This window comes from Chanodichthys erythropterus, chromosome 22 (genome assembly GCF_024489055.1).
Source record: "Chanodichthys erythropterus isolate Z2021 chromosome 22, ASM2448905v1, whole genome shotgun sequence".
NCBI classification, from domain to species: domain Eukaryota; kingdom Metazoa; phylum Chordata; class Actinopteri; order Cypriniformes; family Xenocyprididae; genus Chanodichthys; species Chanodichthys erythropterus.
Window position 1 is genome coordinate 7,616,710 of NC_090242.1, and position 25,260 is coordinate 7,641,969.

The 25,260-nt window shown below is 37.5% G+C and overlaps 1 protein-coding gene across 1 annotated transcript; it reads right to left on the minus strand.

Annotated features, from left to right (window-relative positions):
• Positions 1–252: 252 nt before the first annotated feature.
• septin8a (septin 8a) lies at positions 253–24,863 on the minus strand. The gene is made up of 10 exons (XM_067375454.1): positions 24,819–24,863; positions 16,343–16,457; positions 16,039–16,234; positions 12,460–12,646; positions 10,852–11,013; positions 10,592–10,688; positions 6,581–6,749; positions 3,475–3,607; positions 3,183–3,352; positions 253–2,377 (listed from the first exon to the last, which is right to left on the minus strand). The coding sequence occupies exons 1-10, from the start codon at positions 24,846–24,848 to the stop codon at positions 2,374–2,376; spliced, it is 1,263 nt and encodes a 420-aa protein (XP_067231555.1). The 5' UTR covers positions 24,849–24,863; the 3' UTR covers positions 253–2,373.
• Between the last annotated feature and the right edge of the window lie 397 nt (positions 24,864–25,260).

The window sequence follows — 25,260 nt, forward strand, 5'->3', positions numbered from 1 at the left end:
TACACAGGCTTGTACTAATATAGTGGATAAAAACAAGAAGACAATATAAGTTATAACTGTAATTAAACTAAACTATACTTGTTCTATCTCCATTATTGTACGTCCTGACTGAAGCTCCGCCCTTTTAGGCCGGGAGCAGCAGCTCATTTGCATTTAAAGGGACCACACTGAAACGGCGCGTTTTTGGTCAACTACAAAAAGTAGCAATTTTAACATGCTATAAAAAATTATCTGTGGGGTATTTTGAGCTAAAACTTCACATACACACTCTGGGGACATCAGAGACTTCTTTTACATCCTGTAAAAGGGGGCATAATAGGTCCCCTTTAATTTAGAGGGAAATGTGACACATCAACTTTAAATTAACAAAAAAAGTGTAAACTGGCGTTGGAAGCTATTTTACTTCATAACTTGTTAAATATGGATATTTTATCTTACCTTATCTTATTATTATCTTACACAAACGCATCAGAAGGCATTTATTACCCCCCCGGAAAGTGAACTAAATGCATATGCTCAGTAGGGACAATCTGGCCATAGCTCGAACCCTTCTAGCCCTAACCCAGAAGCGTCATAGATGACAGAAAATTCCATCAGTGGTGGGGAAAGAGTTAAATTTGTTAAAATACAAAACATTTTTAATAATATTTCACATACATTTTAATCAAATACAGCCTTCCTGAGCATAAGCCAGGCCGGATTTACCTCATAAGTGTGACAGGCAAAAGAAATGTATTGCTTCATGAATAATTTACGTTTCTAAAATTGTAGCTTTATGTATGGTCATTATTATTAACATTCTCCACTCTTCAAATACATAAAACATTAACCTTTACGGACAGCATTTCATGAGTAAAGAAAACACTGCTTGTTTGCAGCGCAAGGTAAATAAAGAACTGATGTTTGAGTAAGTACAGAGACGCTTCAAACTGCGCGCAATACTTCATTCACGATAGAGGGGCGGATTTATGAGGTTTGACTGACAGTTTGAGGATCCAATAGAGTTACGCGGTTTAGTGACAAGCTCTTTTTAATACGTTTTATTGGTTAAATACTTGCAAAAACCACAGACCGACATAAAGAGTGACGGCTAGTATGGAAAAACGAAATAAGGTTTGCATATTTTGCCAAAGCTGCAGTCCATAACTTTTGGTGCACTAGCACTTAATAAACAAAACTGCATGCGTCGCGCGGAAGAACATTGTAGCCGGAACTACTTCTCTGTTTATGTCTAGGACGAGTCACGCAGGTACTGGGCTACTCCGCAGCGGTGGCGACCCGAACCAGTCTAAAATAGTCTGAATATAAATACTTATTATAGGTGTACCGTAGTGATTAAATTAAGACATTTATTAAATGTAGTTTAATGGTAGTGTTTTGCCAAATGTTTCTCCTCATTGTAATCTAGTAGAATGTTTTGAATTACACATGGAAACTGTATTGTTCATGAAGGTGGAAGCGACACCAGAGGCAGAGAAGGATACTGAATTTATGCTTCACAGAGAACTTCAACTTTACATCCAAAGCCCTAATGAAGTTACTACTAAGACAACTACAGATCTTGGCTGAAACTGGACCCGTGGATGCCAGCTCATTTTCCTGCTGAAGTTATTAAAAATGAAGTTATACATTATAAAAAACACATTTTATATACCCAACACCACAAAGCACATTCCAACAGTTCAAGGAAATCAGGGGGAGTATTTATTTTTAATATCAGTTGATACAACATTGCCCCTTATGCAAATGAAGATCTGCCAGAAGTTGTCTTTACCTCAATAGTACGGCTTCCATGATAAACAATATAATCTGAATACCATACAGCCTTATACGCTCTACAATACAAAAAATATAATTTGCATATCTGTTGTCATGTACTTTTAAAAACGGCACCAAAAATAACTTTAAGACTGCTTTATTTAGCCATACCCATGCAGGCTTATATAATAAAATCATACACATGTGTGCACTAGTATCATCACTGTGTGTGCTAATGAGTTTGGCTCAGATCTTAAATACTTCTGTACATTGGCAAGGGAAACATGTACTACTCAATACGTACGTCACAAAATTGGCCTGACTGTAAGACAAATGAGCAGATGGTTAGTACCAAAAAAACTGTAAAAACAGAACAGAAACCGTAAAATGGGGTTGATGAGGGTGATGTTAAAAATGACCTTCACCCCCCTCCCAAAAAAACATAAATGTGGCAACAAAAGAACCAATTCAGTCCCCATAATGCATCTCTCTGTCTTCCCATCAGGATCTTTGGTCCGTTAACACAATGTCATGAGGAACATGTCAAAAAACAAAAGCTGACGATGCAACGTTAATGAAGGAAAGTCCATGGATGGCCTGCGATGAGCTCATAAATTAACTGAAAGAAGACAAACAAACACAAAACAAGAAAATGAATCACAAAATAAAGCAAAACAAACTAAATAAGATGATGTAGAATGGACATGTCATTAATGCATTTAAAAATATACAAGCATGTTGTGATATGGGAACAAATGAACATAAGAGGTTTCAGACAATATGTTTTCTGGAATGAGTTCTTGTATTTGTGGTGAATTAAAGCAATAAGGCCAGTGAAGCTGTGGCCAAGCGCACTATTTGAGTGACGTAAACACAAATTAATAATAAAATTAAAACAATTATCTGATCGTCCTCCATAACGCGGTCGCTATTTACTGTCTGTAAACACTTGTGTTATAAAAGCACTGACTGATGCATTTGTATTACATGCAAAGAGCGTCTGTTATCAGCCATTTTCAGTGGAAATTAAACCATATCTGTACCGGATTGGCGTGGGATGGAACGGTTAAGCGACGAGAATGGTTAGGCCCAACGGTGTAAAAGTGGCTTATGTTACAGGGCAGGTTTCAGTGTGTGGATCCATGACAGGTTCAAACCACAAAATGGATGCTCTGTAAACGTTAGACCATCAATAACCACAAGATGGAGCTAAATGAGCTTCATTTGAGAACAGGCTGAAGTTCCCTTGACACTTCACTTCAGCTGTCAGTGCTCATAATGTTATGCCTGATCGGTGTATATTACACACACATATATTACGTAAACACAAATGTTTTATGCGATTAATTGATTTGACTGCACTTATATGAATGTTTTGCATGTAAGATAAAATGGAGAAACAATATGGAAGGATAAGAACTCACTTTTTCTTGTCTTTGTCCTTCTTGAGAGGCTGTGAGAGCGAGAGCGTCTCGGCCGCCACCTTCCTCCTGTTGAAGGCGTTCATCTCCTCCTCCAGATCCCGTCTCTTCTCCTCCACCTTCCTCTTCTCCTCCTGGTGCATGCGCTTCAGCTGCTCAAACTTCTCATGTAACTGAAGACAGAGAGCGTCCATTAGTTTTAACCTGCACCGTTTCTCTAAGGCCATGCTGACTTCATTATGTTTTGTCAAGCAGGCTTTTGAGAAGGATAAATCCTAAAGGAAGCCGGACTAACCTCTCTCTCCTTCTCCTTCAGCTCAGATTCCGTCTCCTTCACCTTGTTAACAAACATCTGCCTCATCTCCTCTTCCTTCCTTTGCAGGTCTCCAAGAAACTCCTTCCTTTTGGCTTCATACGTCTCCTGTAGACTGTAGAAAAGGTTTTGCTTTGAACTGGACGATTTCATATGGTAACATTCTTACACAGATTTTCATTTTCAGATTTACACACACATTTACAAACATTTTAACGTAAAATCTACTGGCATTATGCTTTGATAACTATGGGCTGGATTTTAAAAAGGGAACAGTAGCTTAAAACAAGTGACTACAATATGTCATCAACATTAATGTCACGGTCAAGACAGCATCAGTCAAAGAGGAAGTCATTTTAGAGGCAAAAACATTTTTTTCCAAACAAATAGTTATTACACAATCAAGAACACATTATTTCTGGAATAAACCAGGAATGTTTATTAATTAACCCTTTGATGTGCACGATCACACCAGTGTGATTAGAAGATTCAGTTTAGTGGGTCACGTGATCAGCTGCTAAATTTGAAGTTGATTGTTTTCGAGCTGGTGCTGAGCCAAAGACGGACACGCACAGCACTGTTTTAACCACATCGTGTTTATTTTAAGATTTAAGAAATGTAAATGAAAATGAGTACAAGCAAAAATATATTTGTAGTGTGTAAAAAACATACAGTCCATGTAAACGGCAATAGCAATCCTTCCAAATATAAATTGAAGTGTTTCATTCATATCAAGACACACATTGCGTAGGTAACTATAGACTATTTAGGAGAAGACATCACAGAAACAATAGCCAAGATCCATGGAATAAGAGAAAAAAAATATCTCGTTGTGCCTTTGGATGTCAGAATCAGAATGCAAAAAAAAGATGGCCTTCATTTTTACAAAATATCATCACATATAAACTCATAATTCAGAGAAAAAAGTCAGAACCAAGTTTATATCTCGCAATTTGTTTTTCTTCTCAGAATTGTTAGATATGAACATGAAATTACTAGGGCTAAATTTTTTAATCTAAATAATTATATGATGTGGTTATTAATTAATCTATTATTCACAATTGAATCGCACATCAAATGTGGCTGAGACATTACATTATTGTGTTAAATGAGAAAATAGACATTAGAAAAAAGTAGCGTAAGAAAGAAATATTATATTTGATTCAACATATAATTTATTATACATAAACTTTTAAGACATGAGGGCGAGTAAAAGATGACTGAATTTTCTTTTTATAAAATTAAATATACCTTTAATGTTTTTTTTTTATTAATATGGAATATGATTTTTTTGTATTGAAATGATACTGTAAATAAGAAAGTAAAACTGCCAGTAGGTGGCAGTAAATGTCTAAACGAGTAAGTCATTCATTCATTTGATTCATTTAAACTGCTGATTCATTCAGGAATGAAGTAAATGGTTCTCTTTATGAATGGGTCATTGAATCATTGATTCACCAGATTGATTTGTTCAAAACACGGATTCATTCAGAAACACCGCTGTGTTGCTCAGAGATGCACAATCATTCTGCTATGGCTTTATAGCTAACAAAAATAGACAGTATTGTCTCTAAAATATAACAAAATATTAACTTTTTATTAAGTGAACTGTTGTATAAAATCAATATCACATGTGCTATTTGGAACAAAAACAGCACTCGTGTCATATTGCTTAACTATATTATGATATAAATATTAGACAAAAACACAGGATCAATTTTGCCCCAATATCTTGTATTTTATGGGCATATAACTGCATTAGGTATTGGGTAGGATTAAGGGATGTAGAATATGATTACGCAGAATATGACATTAATGTGTGTTTTATAAGCAGGGATGCAAACAGGTAAAAAGATATTTGCTTTACATGCTCATTTGTAGTTACTTTAAGGGATTTTTTTATTTATTTGTTATTACCTTGTATGTCCAAAGCTGTAATTTTTCACAAAAAAAAAAAAAAAAAAAATGTTGCTACATTTCACCAAAATCAAGATTGAATAGGCTACATTTGGTCAAATATTAAAATTATAAAAATTATTTAAGACAATATTGGCTGATTAAACGGCAATACTGAGCAAAACGCGAACTTTTTGCCCTCTCTCTCTTCACCGTTCCCACATCTCAGACCCCGCCCCATAAAAACACTTTCTCATTGGATCTATACAAATCCCATAAGTGACCTATTTTGATCTCAAAAAGGTGAGTTGTCACTGAAAGGTGAGGAGTTTGCATCTATGTATAAGGACTAATAAACAGCCAATATCCTACTAATATGCATGATAATAAGCAACTAGTTAGTAGTGAGAATTTGACCCTAAACTAAAGTGTTACCATATTTTTTAATCAAATCAATGCCGCTTTGGTGAGCAGAAGAGACTTGAAATCATGAAGAAAACTTGAAGAAAAATCTAACCAACCCCAAACACATCATTTTAAAATCGACAGCCGCAGAAATGACATTTTTCTTCTATTCCATTGCATCCACAGACTGCTATTTTCTGCCAGCAGCTAGACTCCGCCCACAACACACATCATCGCTGTTTGCAAACATCCAAACGATCTGTAAAGTTGACTTAATTCTTCTCCCAGTTCACCGGACACTTACTTTCATGTATTTTGGGGGATGACTTTATGCATTGTAAAACTGAATCAGATTTGAACTCAAGCTTTAGAATTAAACTCAAGTGTGAAAGGGTTAACCGTGAGTTCGTGCTGACTTTACACTTTAGAAAGTTACTTTGCAGAACAGAGATCTGTACCTGTATCACAAGCAAAACACTTTCAGAGTAAAGGCCTGATCACACGATGATGAAAATTCTGTGATAAACATCGTAATCGTCACAAACATTCACATGCCACTAATGTGTCCAGAGGTGTATTAATCTCTTCCATCACACTGTGAAGGAAGCGGGCCAACCATTAAGGTTAACACTTTTGGTCACATGTTACTTGCTGCTACAAAGTAACACCAAACTGCACAAAAGTGTTAGTGAGAGCTTGCTCTGTCATAACGGGCCTCGGATGGCAGCTCACTTTGAGACAGAGTGTTCCACTGATCATGTGACGAGTTTCACCTGCAGTAACCCACCTGAAAGGCTGGCTGTCCGGGTCAGTGTCTTTGAAGCCCATCTCCTCTAGTTTACAGCGTCTGTAGAGCTCATAGTGTCTGGCGTGAGTCTGCTCCCGCAGATCCTCCATGTTCACTCTGATCAACATCTCCCGCAGCTTCACAAAATCACAGTGACTCTCATTCTCCACTGCAACACACAAGCACATGATCACATCAATACAGTTCAAGCACAAAGTATAATTCAGCTGTCCACGTTCCTTGATGGTCTACGTGATGTAATTTTCATTCTCCAAGGACATCCACGGACCCTCCTAATGACGAAAATGAAGTCAGCCTAAGTTTTGTGTCCGTGCAGATGGTGATTTGCGCGTTTAAAAAAAAAAAAGTCCGCTACATCTTCTTTCCAGGCTCACGGCCAAGGAGTATACTTCGAAAGTATGCAGTGTGTGCGTGAGAGAGACCTGAACTCATACATCCAACAGAACAAATAATAAGATCACAATAGTGTTTTATTATTCATTATTCTGCATCATTTTATCATTTTTATGTAGTTACAATTACGAATTAAGGCATATGCATATACATGTTTAAGATTAAATAAATATGGACAAGCATGGTATTTATTTATTTTTATTCTCCTTTTGTGGTCCGAAAAAGAAGGACATACTGCATTAGAACAACACCAGGGTGAGTAAATCAAGACTTAATTTTCATTTTAGGGTGATCTATCCTTTTAATAACTGAGCATCTATAATAATAGACCCTTATTCAGTTTAGACACCATAAGTTAACGCAGATGAAAACAAGGCTGTGAGGGATAGACTTACAGTCTGCACAATGGCACACACTGTATAAAGGTTCTCACAACTTTTAAAACTGTTATATGGAGTTTTTGTTCAGAAAGATGTTTAGTCAGCTGAACAATCAGGTTGTTGTTAAACAACAGTACAATCCAGTACAATCCATTGTTACATATTTTTTTTTTGACAGGAATGAAAACAAGGCTATGGCGCTACACTGACTAAGGTCTATTGATAATTGAGCAGCAGATCAGCATATTACAATGATTTCTGAAGGATCATGTGACATTGAACACTGGAGTAATGATGCTGAAAATTCAGCTTTGATCACAGGAATACATTACACTTTAAAATACAGCAAACAGTTCTTGTAATATTATTTCACAATATTACTGTTTTTACAGTCACACTTTAGATTAGGGTCCAATTCTCACTATTAACTACAACTACTTTCGCCTTCAAATTCCTAATTACTACTTATTAATAGTAAGGTAGAGATTAAAGGTGCCATTGAACGTTTTTTTACAAGATGTAATATAAGTCTAAGGTGTCCCCTGAATGTGTCTGTGAAGTTTCAGCTCAAAATACCCCATAGATTTTTTTAAATTAATTTTTTTAACTGCCTATTTTGGGGCATCATTAACTATGCACGATTCAGGCTGCGGCCCCTTTAAATCTCGTGCTCCCCGCCCCTTGAGCTCTCGACTATAATACAGTGCATTTACAAAGTTCACACAGCTAATATAACCCTCAAATGGATCTTTACAAAATGTTCGTCATTCATGCTGCATGCATGCGTCGGATTATGTGAGTATTGTATTTATTTGGATGTTTACATTTGATTCTGAATGAGTTTGATAGTGCTCCGTGGCTAACGGCTAATGCTACACTGTTGGAGAGATTTATAAAGAATGAAGTTGTGTTTATGAATTATACAGACTGCAAGTGTTTAATAATGAAAATAGCGATGGCTCTCTTGTCTACGTGAATACAGTAAGAAACGATGGTAACTTTAACCACATTTAACAGTACATTAGCAACATGCTAACAATACATTTAGAAAGACAATTTACAAATATGACTAAAAATATCATGTTATCATGGATCATGTCAGTTATTATTGCTCCATCTGTCATTTTTCGCTGTTGTTCTTGCTTGCTTACCTAGTCTGATGATTCAGCTGTGCACAGATCCAGACGTTAATACTGGCTGCCCTTGCGTAATGCCTTTCATAATGTTGGGAACATGGGCTGACATATGCAAATATTGGGGTCGTACATATTAATGATCCCGACTGTTACGTAACAGTCAGTGTTATGTTGAGATTTGCCTGTTCGTCGGAGGTCTTTTAAACAAATGAGATTGATATAAGAAGGAGGAAACAATGGAGTTTGAGACTCACTGTATGTCATTTCCATGTACTGAACTCTTGTTATTCAACTATGCTGAGGAAAATTCTATTTTTAATTCTAGGGCACCTTTAAGTTCAGGTATTGGGTACGATTAAGGGATGTAGAATATGATTACGCAGAATATGACATTAATGTGTGTTTTGTAAGGACTAATAAACAGCCAATATCCTACTAATATGCATGCTAACAAGCAACTAGTTAGTAGTGAAAATTTGACCCTAAACTAAAGAGTTACCATACTTTTTAATCAAATCAATGCCGCTTTGGTGAGCAGAAAAGACTTGAAATCATGAAGAAAAATCTTACCAACCCCAAACACATAGTTTTGCATTATTAAAGGGGACCTATAATGCCCCTTTCACAAGATGTAATATGGTGTCTCCAGAATGTGTCTGAAGTTTCAACATAAAATCCCCCACAGATCATTTATTATAGCTTGTCAAATTTGCCTCTATTTTGGTGTGAGCAAAAACATGCCATTTCTGTGTGTGTCCCTTTAAATGCAAATGAGCTGCTGCTCTAGAAGAGGGCGGAGCTTTAACAGCTCAACAACAACAAAGCTGGAGAATCTCACGCAGCCAAAATGAGGATTGTCAGTAACGGTGTTCAGCCTTACGTTGTTCAAACCGGAGTCGACACTGATGGAGAGACTCAGAAGGAGTTACAACTTTTAGAATGAAACTGGACGTTTCTGAATGGTTAGTGGATGAATGTATGTAGTTTACTACATCGACTAGCATCATATAAATCTTTCGTGCAAATCCAACGTTAAAGTAACTCTCGTTTGTGAAGCAGCCAAGCATAAAATGATTTGCGCAACCGACTTTCTTCGGTACATCTCCTTCATAAATGAAATTCAACCACAGTGTCCTCATTGGCTCGGGAGTCTACGGAGACTCTTATGTTCGTTGGTACATCCAATAACAGAACATTTGTAATGTTTTTTTTTTTGGAGCAGACATTGTATATCTCCAGCTGCTACAGCGAGGAAACAGAAATGGTGGACTGCTGCGGCTCTCTCAGGGCAGGATTTTTGCTAACAGGGCAGATCGCCACAGTCATGGGCCAGAACCGCTGTTTGGAGAGACTGTTTATGATTTATGGGGATTATAAAAAAATGGAGTGGATGGATTTTTACCATTATAGGCTGGTTGTTTACACACATCTGTTTTATAAAAGTGGATTTTGCATAAAGGAAAAAGGGGTTTAAGTCATTTTTAATACTAAAACATGTATTTATTCACCTGACAGCCATAAAAAATATTAATAATCTGCATCCTTGTGAGTAATGCTCTGTATGTAGGTGTGCTGAACGCTGTACTGAGTAAGTAAGTAGTTTTAGTCATATGGCTGAGATCTGAAAAAATGTTTTAATTTGTATTTGTCTATATTTTAATGCTGAAAAACACTAGCAGACTCCACAAAGTCTACATGAAGTGCTCTACGTTGAGCATCTCTTTCATGGTGCGCGAGTCTCTACTTGAGCTGGACGAGCAATTAAACTGAAACACAGTTACAGCTAATGACGTGACCTTATCTGAGGCAGAGCTCTCGCTCACATCTGAGAAAACAGCGTAATTAGCCTCCGTCAAGTGTGACATTTATCGTCGCTTTGATTGATGGGATTGTTTTCACATGAAAGACATTGTAAAAATACCCCCAACCAGCACCCACAGGGAGAAGCTTAAGGAAAATGAAAAGCAGCGACTGACGTACTCCAGCCCCTCGAGCATGATCTTCTCCTGTGACGCTTAGCAATACAGCTCAACTGAAACAGACAATACAAGAGAACAAACTGCAAGAACGTTATTTCTTACCTTGAACTACTCCCCATGGGTACTGCCTGGCCCTCACCGTCTTATTGCCCACCTTCACCTCCTCGACACTGCCCACCACAGCAAAGGGAAGATGGGCCTGGAACAAGAACAATCATGGTCATGTCACAAGCACTACTATTACTCAAATTACTTAGCAATAATATGCACTTTCCCACTGAAATGCAATGAAATATACATTCACATCTGGATTTAAATTCAAATTGTGCACAAGCTTTTATGTGGTTCAAGCAAAGACTCACGTTCATAGAGGAGTTGATTTCTGTGACGGCTTCATCATCCGTGGGAAACTGGTAGATCTGAACACCATTGCTGACCAGCTCGCTCATGATTTTTATCTTGAACTTGTGTAGCTCACTCTTGGAAATCGTGTCAGCTTTAGCGATAATAGGGATGATGTTCACCTAAAAAAAAAAAAAAAAACATTTCACAATATATAAGCCGTGTACATTTCATATCTCTCTTTATTCTATTGCATTTATTTGTGCTGTTGTTTGAAATTTGTTTTGAAAATAACATTTTGCATTGAAGAAAAGTAGATTTTTGATTGTATATGCTGTCAATTATATTTCTTTGAAAGTAAAAACAGGTATTGGCATTTACAAAAAAAAAAAAAAAAAAAAAAAAAAAAAAACAGGAACGGAATCTACTAAGAAAATTGCAATTGGTGCATCTCTATTTAGTATGTATTTGTGTTAGCAGGGCCCTGGGGCAACATCCTTATGAACCATCTGTGCTTTGTGCATCTCCTAAATACACAAACCATCTCCTCTCGTTCACGCCCTTATTATCTGATGAAATGAAGTATTGATCTGCTCTTTTTCCGCTGGCAGACAGAGAGAACCCCTGCCCATTGTCCTACATTTTCACATATTTAAGGATTATCAATACACTCATCACTACAGCAATAATGACATTCCCTACAAACTCACAAAACGATCATAAACAAGATGGTCATTCATGCTTTTTGGCAGCAAAAGAAACTTAAAATATGTTTTACATTTTAAAATATTTACTAATTGATGCACCAACAGCACCAGAACGAGGCTTTTATTTTTGGTACTCGCCGATACCTGTATTTTCATTGCATTTGTAATTTTTTTAAAATGTATTAGGTAGAGAAACCAAAAGAATATGAATCATATTACTTTATTTAATATGTTTAGCAAATATATACTTCCTTCAGTTATTTTCATGCTTAATTATGCCTGTCATTCAGTCAAGAGCAGTGTGTGATTTCTTTGTCCTTTTGTTGTTTGATCAACATTAAAAACACAGCAGCAGGTTTATTAGGCTGCTGTCACTTTAAGAGCTGCACGGATCCAATAAACAGTTACACATGCATTTTATTTCTCAACTGTTTACGTTTACTTAAGACATAACCAAGTATCTTTACTAGGATACTTGCAAAGACTGGTGTCAATGCAATATTCAAGCGCTGTCTGAGATGCGGCATTCTGGGCGCGCGCTTCAGATGTTTCCTGTCCTGTAAACATCCAAATGATGCATTTGTGCCGAGTGAACGATCAGCAATCAAGAGCAACAGAAGTCAGTTAACGTTAGTAATATGTGTCTCTTTTTACCTTCTTTGCTATTGACATATTTTGACATTGTAAGCACTGGTTGAAGAACATACACACTTGGAGTGAATATAATGTAAAAAATACGTTTGTTTAATTTCACATACATATAATTTGCTATCATAATAAGATCCTTACTTTACAATCAGCCATCAGACTAGCAGTTAACGCACATGCTATTGTTCGACGTTTGTAATCCTCATAGTACAACTCTTGAATTTGCCAGCGAATGGAGATTCATGCAGAACATTCACTAGTGATGGGACCTACCTTGCTGTCCAATTTCTTCATTGTGACTAAATCCAATGACTTGAGTGAGTGTCCCGTTGGAGCAATGAAGTAGAGGCAGATGTGAATTCTGGTGTCATGGTAGTTGAAGAGAGAGCGCTTTATTTTCAGCTCTTCCTGCAGATAGTTTTCAAACTGTGTGTCGATATAATCCACAATAGGTTTATAGCTGAGAGAAACGGACACATTGCAAGAAATCAGCACTCGTAAAAAGCCAGTTAACATCAATTTTTGAAAGAATTCTATATAGATGTTATCTTTTCTTTAAAAGAAAAAAAGTGTGAGAAAGAGATGCAGCTGTGTAGAGACTGGCCTGGACCATGTTTACATTCTCTGACCTTGTCTCTTGACTTCTTAGGCATTTTTGCCAGCATGCACCGCTTGTAAGCTTTCAGAGTCTACACTGTTTCGTTCTAGATGCATTTTTCCCAAAAAATGCAATGTCTGTCTGCACATCTGTCCATCTTTACACCCAACATTCAGAGAGTTAGAAGGCACATTCTAGGAGTTGAATACGAAATAAGGTCTTTTTTTTCTCCTTCTTAACAAGATCAGTGAAAGGAGATGCATTTACAAGAAAGTCTATTAAAATCCAAATTAATATGATAAGAGTTGTTTTAATTTCTATTTATTTTAAATGAGGTTTGCAACCCTGTAACATCTGGGACATGCTTAAAATTTGATTGTTATTTAAAGAGGATATATTATGCTTTTTTTCTCACATGTTCATCTTTCTTTAGCGTGTAATGTTGCTGTTTGAGCATGAAAGAGGTCTGCAGAGTTCCAAAGCACAAAGTTTTATTCTCTAGATCAGTGTCACCGTTTCTGAACTCCCTGAAACTCCTCCACTGCAGTCTTCTTCCGGGAACGAATACGTCACAATTAGTGATGTGCCGAAGCCTAAATCCGAATTTGAAAAGGCACGGAAAAATTAATAACGCATTCTACGGGACATTGTTAGGCTTGCTGTGGTAGTTGGTTACATTACAGCACATCAAATTTCACTGATCACATGACGAGAGTGAGGAGAGATGACTGACAAGACGATGTCGGAGGAGTTGGTGTGCAACAGATCCAGAGCATCATTGACAAAGATCGTATCCTGTAAAATGTGTGGTCAGTTTGCTGCTCCCTACATACACAGACTACATGTGATCATGGATTTGAAAGCGAAAGTAAAACGCGAACGTGCCTTCAAAAGAAATTAATACCCCGCATATTGATAGCGGCTTCCTGATTCCTACAAATTATATACTATATAAATCACCCAACTATATTATTGTGAGAGAATGCAAAAGCATGTCCCTTTAGGGGCTCCGTAGAATGCTTTATTCACTTTCCGAACATAGTATTCGGCTTCGGGCACATCCTTAGTCACAATATTCCTCATTTACAAAATTTCTGCACAAAGAATATGCAAAATAAAGGGGCGGGGCCAGGTTGAGTTATTTAGTAGTGTGTTGAAACTGCCGTTGAAACTGACCAATCACAACACACTGGTCCAGCCGACCAATCAGAGCACATTGTGCTTTTCGGAAGGAGGGGCTTCATAGAGACAGGAACTAAACAGAGCGCTATGGTGCTTTTCCACTGCATGGTATGACTTGGCTCGGCACGGTATGGTACGGTACAGTATGGCTCGGTTTGTTTTTCCACTGCAGTTAGTACTGCTTCAAAGTAAGTGGGATTACAGACTGATCGTTATGGTTGCACCACCACCTCGTCTACTGACCACGATACAGACATTTCTTTTTTCAAGTTGCGTATGATGATCGTTTAAAAACGTTGTGCGAACAAATACTGCGTGGCTGTTGCTGACTATTGAAATCTAGGGGGTTTAGTGTCTAGTGCAGTGGTCTCAAACTGCCGGCCCCTACCCCTCTACCCGGCCCGCAAATGATCTCAAAAATAAAACACAATCCGGCCCGCTAAATTATTATTATTATTATTATTCTCTAGTTGCTACCGGTCTGATATGCAAAGAAAAAGTCGCCGTTCTATGGGGGCATTCACATATCACGTCCGCGCCGCATTCTCCTTCTTTCCAATGCGCTTTCGCTCCAGTGGCGTCTGTCGTTGCTATGCAACCATGAGCCGCGCTCTCAACCGTGTCGCTTCTATTATGAGCGCGCTTGCCTAAATTACAGTAAAAGCACTCGACTTTAAGTCACGAGCGTCGATTTAAACTACCGAAACGTGTCCGATGCAGCCATTAAACGTTACCGATGCTCAAACGGCATCTTGGACAAATGCGCTGCCATGTGTCTGTCAAGAAACAGAAGAGTGTACAAATGTATTCAGGGATTGTATTTGTTCAGTACAGTGTTGGTCAGTGCAAAATTTTTATGTTATTTAAGCTAACATAAAGTAAGGGAAAATACTTCCACTAAATATTAAAAACTAATAATGTATGTAACAATGAGAGATTTTTATTTTTTGGCAAAATAAAGTTGTTCATTTCTGACCCCTCCACACCACAAGTGTTGATGGTTTTGTTCCTAAATTACTAATTTTTTTATTCCATGCACCTTGTTGGATGTGAGAAGTTGCATCAGACTATTGCAATTAATAGTATATTAGTAGTATTATATAAGTAATATAATTATATTACACTCTGTAACAATGAGAGATATACTGCTGTTTACATTTAGTATGGTAAATAAAATATTTATAGAATAGGTATAAAGATATTTTAGTAGGAAAATTTGATGTAAATGAGAAATAATGCAAAGGAAAGTAAATTTTCTGAAATGTTGCGCTTTCTTGCACTTGAATGTTAATATGGCCCTCCTATGAGGTGTCAATCACAGAAACGGCCCCCCGCCAATTTGAGTTTGAGACCCCTGGTCTAGTGCTTCAAATCCAATGACACTGGTAGTGACGATTCTCTCTGACCAATCAGTGATCTGCAGTGTTTACACGTCGCATTTTAGTATCGGTACGGCATGCTTCAAACCTCAACCAAGGTGGTACTATTTAAGTGAGCTGTACCATGCAGTGGAAAAGCGCCATTACTGACAGACTGATCAAGTCTAAATTAAACTGACACTCAATGTTCCTTTGTAGTTTTTAATAAACTTATATTTCATATACAATAAAGAACAAAATATTTGTTCTTTGACAAACTTAGACAACAAAAGTTGAATGCAGTCAAAACTATAGCGTGGGTTTGCTTTTCAAGCTTGGTTAACAGCTTATGCAACAATATCTCACAGTTCTCACAACAATATGGTATTTCAGCCTCTAACGGTTTAAGAAAATTAATGAGAGTCCAAAGTGTATCCTATTCATGGAAAGTGTCAGACATGAACACTTGTGAAAATCAAACTTCCTCTCTTCATTTTCCACCCCAAACCATATAAACAGCTTCAAATAAACACTCTTGTCTCAGTTTTCAGCATGTGGGTGTCAAAATTTGAACAAACTGCTTTGTATTAGCAAATGTTTTATTAACGGACTCATTCGCATGTGCGTTTTGGATGTATCAGTTTCTCAGTGTAACTCTCCAAACATTGATGTTGGTCTAAACAGTACAGGGCATTATTGCATTCAATCTTTTACCTTTCTTCTTTGTTGATCTGGTCCCCAAAGCCCACCGTGTCAACGATGGTCAGTTTTAGGTGGACGTTGCTCTCTTGCAAGTCATACGTTCTGGGCCGCAGGTAGACACCGTTTTGGTAATGGCTGGCCTCCTCATTTTCAAACATGGTGTTAAAAAGGGTGTTCATTAACGTAGACTTGCCGATGCCAGTCTCGCCTAATGATAAGAGAATGACTGATTAGCATTTCCACTACAAGATCAGATACCCTCTCCATTGACATTGAGCTAGTGTACAGTTTAAATGGGCTGTTAATAGTTGCTTACCCACACAGAGGATGTTGAAGCAGAAACCCTGAGTCACCGATTTACTGACCAGCTGATCGGGCAGACTGTCAAAGCCGACATGACCGCCAAGGTTGAGGTTACGCTTTTCTTCATTCTGTGAAGGAATGAGACAAATTTGACCATGGACTGAAATAAGGCTCACATAAAAGGAAAGGCAACAAAAAGCTAAAATAATTTGTCTCTCTAGTTATTTGTATTGCCTTCAGCCACTAAAAAACCCTTCTTTGAATGAAATGGATTACTGTAAAGAAAAAAGGTAACATTATTTTGTTGGTCCAATTTAGACATTCTACTAACTGAATCTGTCAACTAGCAGTCAATAGAGTATTATTAGCCTGTCTGCTTAATTTCTACTATCACTTTTAATTTTGTTGCTCCCAAAAGACATTCTACTCACTATAAGACACTTTGTTCCTATAAGTAACTTTACAACTACATGTCAGCTATTGCTCAGGTTGGGATTTGGGTTAGTAGATTAAGTTGACATGTAGTTGTAAAGTTACTTATAGTTAGAAGAATGTCTAAAGTGGACTATTGGAATAAAGTATAAAAAATTGGTTTTATGCATTGTTTATTGATTGGATGGATGCAGATCGGAATGCAGACAACTGTAAGAAAGAGATAGAGGTAATGCGAATTAAATGATTCATGTTCTTTACACATCACCAGAAAAATGTCTGTCATTTCATAAGAAGGAGTTAAGACATTTTGATTAAACATTAAAATGTTGATTAAACTAGGGATGCATGATATATTGGCCACCATATCGGTATCAGCTGATATATGTTCATTTTTAATGTTAATGTTATCGGCCCGATAAAAAAATTTGGCTTATATATTAAAGCAATAAATAATTATTTCCTTCAGCTGAGACACTTCAGATGTGCACTGTCTGACATAATCATTTTGAATTGCTTGAAATATGATTGGAGTCACTTCAAAAAAGGAAAATACAGTTAAGTACGGCGCAAGTCTGTCATATAGGCTACATAAAATTATAATGAGAACATTATAATTGTGTAATTGGGACATGGCTTTTAATGTTGAAACGTTTGTCTTTGTAATCAGACTCTCAAAAATTATATTAACATTTTGAATAATATATCGGTCATCGGCTTTCAAATATACAGAATTATCGGTTATCAGCCAAAATTTTCATATCGGTGCATCCCTAGATTAAACATTAAAAATAATTAAATAAACAGTGTTGGAGAAAGTTACTTTTAATAGAAATGCATTACAATATTATGTTTTTCCCCCAAAAAGTAACTAATTGCGTTACTTAGTTACTTTTTATTAAAAGTAATGCGTGACATTACTTTTGCATTACTTTTTCTCACCTGGACTGGGCTTTCCTTTTTTTTTTTTTTTATAAAAAAAGTTCTATTTTTGGCAAATGTTAAGGCCCTTTCACACCAAAAGTGAAATGAATAAGCCTCAGGCTGAAGGAAATGCATATTTACGCCTGTACAGGAGTAAAGGGTGCAGTTCAAACAAACCTTTCAGCTGTGCTGCCATTCTGGATTAAAGAAGAATAGGATACAGGAAAAGGAAGTTCAACAGTCTTACTTCTAAATCTAATCTAAAGTATTTTTTGTTTACTTAGCAGAAAAGACAGTGGTTAATAAAGTGAGATTAAATACATAAAGTATATTTGTGTAATTTAATATAGTTAACTATTACAGGTTTGTGTAAAATTCTAAGTTTGCATTTCACTGTTTTTATTCATTTTGAGGAATACTGAATGTTTTCGTGCAAGTGAGATGAGTAAATGCATGTTCACATTTAGTCTAGAACTACAATAACCATCATGTTCACACAGCGCACACTTTATTTCTCTCAACATGGTGACAAGAGAGCTGTCAGTCAATAAAATGTGAAAGTAACTTGCATTACTTATTTGAAAAAGTAACATTGGTGTAAATTGAAAAATGCGTTACTTTACTAGTTACTTGAAAAAGTAATCTGATTACATAACTCAAGTTACTTACCCCAACACTGCAAATAAACACATGCATGAATATAGAAAATAGATGGGTGAATTTTTATTTCATGTCGGCTTTAAACCATGTACAATTCAAGAGAATCGTCATTCAACGCATTTCCAATGTTCTAAAAAAAAAAAAATTCCTATAATTCAGAACCAGACAAATCTAAAATCCCACTAATGAGTGCCCTAAAACTCTGTCCTGAAATCAATGCACTCCTCCCTCATCTGGCTTCGTCTTTTCCCCCAATGCAGGCACATATTTGGTGGATGATGTCACTGAGACAATCGAGCTACCGAGGGAAGCAGCAATTCTGCTGGTGTAAAACACATTGAGCACAAAAGGAATTCTGGCTGAAAAACCTGCACCGACCCCCTACCACCCCGTGTCATTTCAAAGCAGAGGCGCTAAAAGGGAGATCCAACATTAGGAGGTGAAGGGGAAATGGCTGAATGCATTTTTGGAAAACAAGGGAGGGGGGAAAAAAATCTTGGGAAGGCTTGAACAATGGCCATATAGGGGCTGATAGCAAATGCCCTTGCCGCAGGGGAAACATTTCCCCTCAGGGGGCAGTAGATCAAGAGGAAATGGAGCAGCGTTTAGGCCACAGAACAATATTTTCTCAAGCCGCCCTCACAGTGACAGGCCTAATTCATACATACTGACAGAACAGTGAGAGCTGTGTGTAAATCGCTCAACATTCCATGCGTTACTTGGCGAAAGAATCACCCCATCCAAATACACTTAAAGAAATAATTCACCCAACAATGAAATTCGGTCATCATTCCAAACCCCACTGACTCGTATTCTTTCTTAGGACACAAAAGATGATTTTTTGAATAATGTACTGAAGCAACACTTTAAGATTAGACATGATTTTCCGCTATTTGCACCAGTGGCTGATAAGAACATAATTTAATACTATAACTCTGCAGGGAACAATCCATAATGGAGTCTAGGACAACACAGATTTGAGGCAGATGGGTACTCAGAGTGACAGTGGAGAAGAGCCAAACTGGTACGGCTCCATTCTCACCCACTACATACACCTGAATATATGTGTGTGCCCGCTTCAGTAAACTGACACAACAACCTTCATCTGAAATTTTGCTGGCATCCTATCTGATATGGCAGGAGGAGGGGCCGGCGTAGAGAAGAATGCAGATGGTCTAGATTTGGGCGCAGCGTGGCATCTGCGCTGAACTGGGTTTTATCTGCTTTTCCTATTGGAGATCTTCATGCAAGTGTGCAAGCGCACACAGACACAGCTTGCTGTCTTGCTGTCCCTCCTTGCATGTACTCCTAAACCTGACATATAAGACAGGTGTAAAAGTGCAACATTTCACCTGCATATATCAGGCTAAAATGAGATGTGTGCAAACTGTAAAATGTATCTAGAAGCATGTGTGTGAAAAAAAGTCCCTGTGGATCCTGAGATTCATGACATTTAAGGTCATAAAAAGTCTTAAATATCTTAAATTGTGTAAAAAAAAAAAGTATAAATTATTTTGATGGGTTAGTTTACCCAAAAAAACAAACAAACTTGTAAGCAATTACTCTCCCTCATGTTGATACAAAACTGTGAGACAAAAATGAACATCTTTTAAATTTAAGTCCCTCCATTGACAGCCTACGCAGCTACCACTTTAAAAAGTTCAAAAAGAGACTGTAAAAATAATCCATATGAATTGAATGGTTTACTCCATTTTAGTTAGTTTTCTGAAGAGACACGATTACTTTATTATTATTATGAACAGATTTTTTAATTCATAAATAAACAATCCATCAGAACATAAACAGAAGCTCAACCAAAGTTGTTTGATGCATGAGAATGAACCTCATTGGCTCTTACTGAAGCTCAAACGTGCTGCGTAACAAGAGAATGAACCTCATTGGTTCTTACTGAAGCTCAAAATGGCAGCGTAACACGAGAATGAACCTCATTGGCTCTTACTGAAGCTCAAACGTGCTGCGTAACACGAGAATGAACCTCATTGGCTCTTACTGAAGCTCAAACGTGCTGCGTAACAAGAGAATGAACCTCATTGGTTCTTACTGAAGCTCAAAATGGCAGCGTAACACGAGAATGAACCTCATTGGCTCTTACTGAAGCTCAAACGTGCTGCGTAACACGAGAATGAACCTCATTGGCTCTTACTGAAGCTCAAACGTGCTGCGTAACAAGAGAATGAACCTCATTGGTTCTTACTGAAGCTCAAAATGGCAGCGTAACACGAGAATGAACCTCATTGGCTCTTACTGAAGCTCAAACGTGCTGCGTAACAAGAATGAACCTCATTGGTTCTTACTGAAGGTCAAACGTGCTGCGTAACACGAGAATGAACCTCATTGGTTCTTACTGAAGCTCAAAATGGCAGCGTAACACGAGAATGAACCTCATTGGCTCTTACTGAAGCTCAAACGTGCCACGTAACACGAGAATGAACCTCATTGGTTCTTGCAGAAGCTCAAACGTGCTGCGTAACAAGAATGAACCTCATTGGTTCTTACTGAAGGTCAAACGTGCTGCGTAACGTGAGAATGAACCGCATTGGTTCTTGATGAAGCTGAAATGTGATGCGTAACACGAGAATCAACCTCATTGGTTCTCATACATCAAGCAAACATGCTTGAGCTTCCGTTTACCACAACTGATATGTGAGCTGATGAATGTTTATGTGAATAAAAGCGTAAATTCTTTCAGTTCATCATATAAAGTGATTGTGTCTCTTTAGAAAACTTGGACTAAACCGCTCAACTCATATGGATTAGTTTTATGATCTCTTTATTTAAAAGATCTTCATTTGTGTTTCGAAGATGAACAAAAATGAACAAAAATCGTATGGGTTTGGAACGACGTGAGGGTGAGCAAATAATGACAGAATTGACAGGTCTTAAATTTGGGGATGGAAAAAGAGCGATAAAGCCTAATGTGATTATTAAACTTCAAATGTCTATGATTTAAAGGGATAGTTCACCCAAAAATGAAAATGTGATGTTTATCTGCTTACCCCCAGTGCATCCAAGATGTAGAGGACTTTTTTTCTTCAGTCGAACGCAAATTATGATTTTTAACTGCAACCGCTGCCGTCTGTCAGTCAAATAATAGCAGTGATTGGGAACTTGAACAATAAGAGTCGAAAAAACTTCCATAGACGAATCCAAATTAAACCATGCGGCTCGTGACGGCACATTGATGTCCTAAGACACGAAACGATCGGTTTGTGCGAGAAACCGAACAGTATTTTTATCATTTTTACCTCTAATACACCACTATGTCCAACTCCGTTCAGCTTCCGGTTAGTGAGGTCTGATCGCGCTCTGACAACGGAAGTGATGTCTGACACTCATTGAAGTATATGGGCGAGACATCACTTCCGTCATCACAACGCGTTTTTTGACCTCACTAACAGGAAGCTGAACGCAGTTGGACATAGTGGTGTATTAGAGGTAAAAATTATATAAATAATGTTCGGTTTCTCGCACAAACCGATCGTTTCGTGTCTTAGGACATTAATGTGTCGTCACGAGCCGCAGGTTTTAATTTTGATTTGTCTAAGCAAGTTTTATTTACTGTTATAGTTGAAGTTCCCATCTACTGCTATTATTTGACTGACAGACGGCAGCGGTTGCATTTAAAAATCATAATTTGCGTTCGACTGAAGAAAAAAAGTCACCTACATCTTGGATGCACTGGGGGTAAGCAGATAAACATCAAATTTTCATTTTCGGGTGAACTATCCCTTTAATTAAATAAATATGAGTGCTGCATGTTAAATTACATGATTATTAAAATACAGTTTGCAGCAGAAACACTTTTTGTATTCTAAGAAATTAAAACATTTTCCTTGTAAATATCTCATTGTAACCCATTATTTGATGAATTTTCTTTGCATTCCTCAAGTTTTTAAATGTTCTCAAGCATCACACCCTGCTTCAAAAAGGTCACACATAGGGTCTCACATGTGATGTCGGTGTTTATTAATGTCAGTGGTTAGATGCAGGGCATCTACGCATGAACAGGACGTTGACTCATCGTGAAACTCATAAACCTTTAAATAACATTAACTACATCAGCCCTGCCCTGAAACTAGAGCATTATAAATGATATTAATGATGAACAGGACAGTCTTGTTCCGATCCTTAGCAGGCTTTCAGTTAAAAGACTGAACTGACACTGCAATTATACATCTGCACTTAAAAGATTTATTTCACACAAAAATGAAAAATCTCTTATTTACTCATCCTCACAAGAAAGAAACAAGCTCGACAGCCCAGTCGAAGTCAATGGAATGAATATGAGGGTGCATAAATGATGACAGGACTTAAAATTTTTTGGGTGCACTATCCCTTAAAGCTTTTTTTTACCCATTATGTAATTAGAACTAGAATTGACCCTCCACAGCTCAATGCAGTTGATCAATATATGGCCCCTAAAACCACACAACGCTCTAATCAAAAGGCATCGACAGTGAAAGCACCCTTACATTTCATTCATCTGATAGCTCGACGCAGTGTGAACAACACTTGGCTTTAAATAGTACAACCAACACACCAGTGGTCAGTTGCATAAACTGCTTAGATTAGTCTTACAAGATAGTTAGTCTTGGAAATTGATTTCTTTAAAGGGTTATTTCACCCAAAACTGAAAATAATGTCATTTATTACTCACCCTCATGTTGTTCCACACCCGTAAGACCTTCGTTAATCTTCAGAACGCAAATTAAGATATTTTTGATGAAATCAGATGGCTCAGTGAGGCCTGCATAACCAGCAATGACATTTCCTCTCTCAAGATCCATTAATGCATTAAAAAATATTTAAATCAGTTCATGTGAGTACAGTGGTTCAATATTAATATTATAAAGTGACAAGAATATTTTTGGTGCGCCAAAAAAACAAAATAACGACTTATTTAGTGATGGACGATTTCAAAACACTGCTTCAGGAGGCTTCTTTTGTGTCGAATCATGATTCGGATCACGTGTCAAACCGGCAAACTGCTGAAATCACGTGACTTTGGCGCTCCGAACCGCTGATTCATAACGCTCCGAAGCTTCCTGAAGCAGTGTTTTGAAATCGGCCATCACTAAATAAGTCGTTATTTTGTTTTTTTTGGTGCACCAAAAATATTCTTGTCGCTTTATAATATTAATATTGAACCACTGTACTCACATGAACTGATTTAAATATGTTTTTAGTACATTAATGGATCTTGAGAGAGGAAATGTCATTGCTGGTTATGCAGGCCTTCATCGGATTTCATCAAAAATATCTTAATTTGTGTTCTGAAGATGAATGAAGGTCTTACGGGTGTAGAACGCCATGAGGGTGAGTAATTAATGACATTGTTTTCATTTTTGGGTGAACTAACCCTTTAACACTGGTTATATAACTTTTTTATGCCAGTTACATACTAGATTGGCCTAATTTGAGTCTGAAAAGTACACTAAATCACCCCTTGATAAACTGCTAGATGATCAGACTAGTTCTTAAGACACATAGCGGCCAAGTTTGTGCAACTGGCCACAGGTTTCACTTCCACAGAAGAACACACAAACTATTATCTAGCCTGCCCAATAGACTACAAACATCTCAATACATGAGCTTCCTCAAAATCAAGAAAAAGTCATTCACCTGATGATGGATCAGTTCTCACGGCACATCTACAATGGGGTTTACTTGAGCTTTCCCTCAAAACACAACTTTTATAAATCTAATCTACTTGAACTTGCTGCTCATTCAAAACCAGGTTTGACCAGCACTGGTCAAGCTTGTTGACCAAAGAAAGTCTTGCTTAAATACATTAAGGAGGATAACCAGCTTACGGGTGACCAACAGCGTCCTGCTTCTTCTGTTTCATTTAGACAGATTGAAATCTCACTGCATTCGTGTAATCGTATTATCCTTCACACAGTCACCACCACCTATTCCAAAGATCCCAGCAAATAAGTCATTCCCTGCTGAGTTTGACTGTGGGATGATCGGATATCACTCTTATCTGTGATCTCAAGACTGAGGGGCCACAATTTGGCCCCAAACTTTTCAAACTCGGTTGTTAATATAGTGGTGTTTCAATGGGGATTAAGGTATAAAACACTAAAAGATGTGCTGCAAAATCTGTACTACAGTATAGACTGCATCAGTGTGTAGACTGTACTGTAAATAAAGAGATGTTCACTACAAACAGCATTCAAGAGACTGAGAGAAGACATTAAACATGACATTTTCACTTCAACAGAAATGTAGAAACACAATATATTGCTAGGATAAGCTCACAAAGAGTGATAGTAAACACACACATACAGTAAAGAAGTAAATAAACAGCGTTAGATTGCAGTGGTCAGTGTTGAGCTAAGCTAGAGAGTAACGTAGCGCTCGCGCTAGTCCTAATTCATCACAGACAAACCTGTAAAGACCGTGTATCTAAGTGAAAACGGGTCTCGCTGACTTTAAAGGGTACTTACAGAAAATATGTCTACATCCGTGGCCGCCATGATGAGGAATGTCTGTGTTTGGATAAGGCGAAAGGGAGCTGCCTGCTTTCGTCTCACTCACCGTCCAACAGTAGTTGGGCTGGAGAATTTACGAACGTTACTATGGTGAAGGCTTTGCTTATGAATTTAAATGACGCAATGTGACGTTCTGTTCTGATTGGCTGAAAAGCTTAGCTTTTGAATATTAATTAGGTTACATGAGTGGACGGATCAACGAATGTTCAGCAGCTCTAGATTAATATTCATGAGGCAATATTTTGCCATACTAGGATTCGTAATTTCGCAATATGGCTTCTTCCTGGAAACTCCCACTGGCTTCAGGAATGTCTTTTCTCAAGACATGGCAAGATTGAGCTTCTAAATAAAGAAATATGCAAGTAATAATCAGTAAATGTACGTTGAAATACACTCA

What these genes read in the sequence shown, in the direction of transcription:
- septin8a (XM_067375454.1), bottom strand. Translation starts at nt 24,848, where the DNA reads ATGGCGGCCACGGATGTAGACATATTTTCT. An exon ending in CGGATGTAGACATATTTTCT is followed by an intron (nt 16,458 to 24,818) that starts GTAAGTACCCTT and finishes ATTCCTTCACAG; the next exon opens with AATGAAGAAAAGCGTAACCT. An exon ending in CCGGACAGCCAGCCTTTCAG is followed by an intron (nt 3,608 to 6,580) that starts GTGGGTTACTGC and finishes CCTTTTCTACAG; the next exon opens with TCTACAGGAGACGTATGAAG.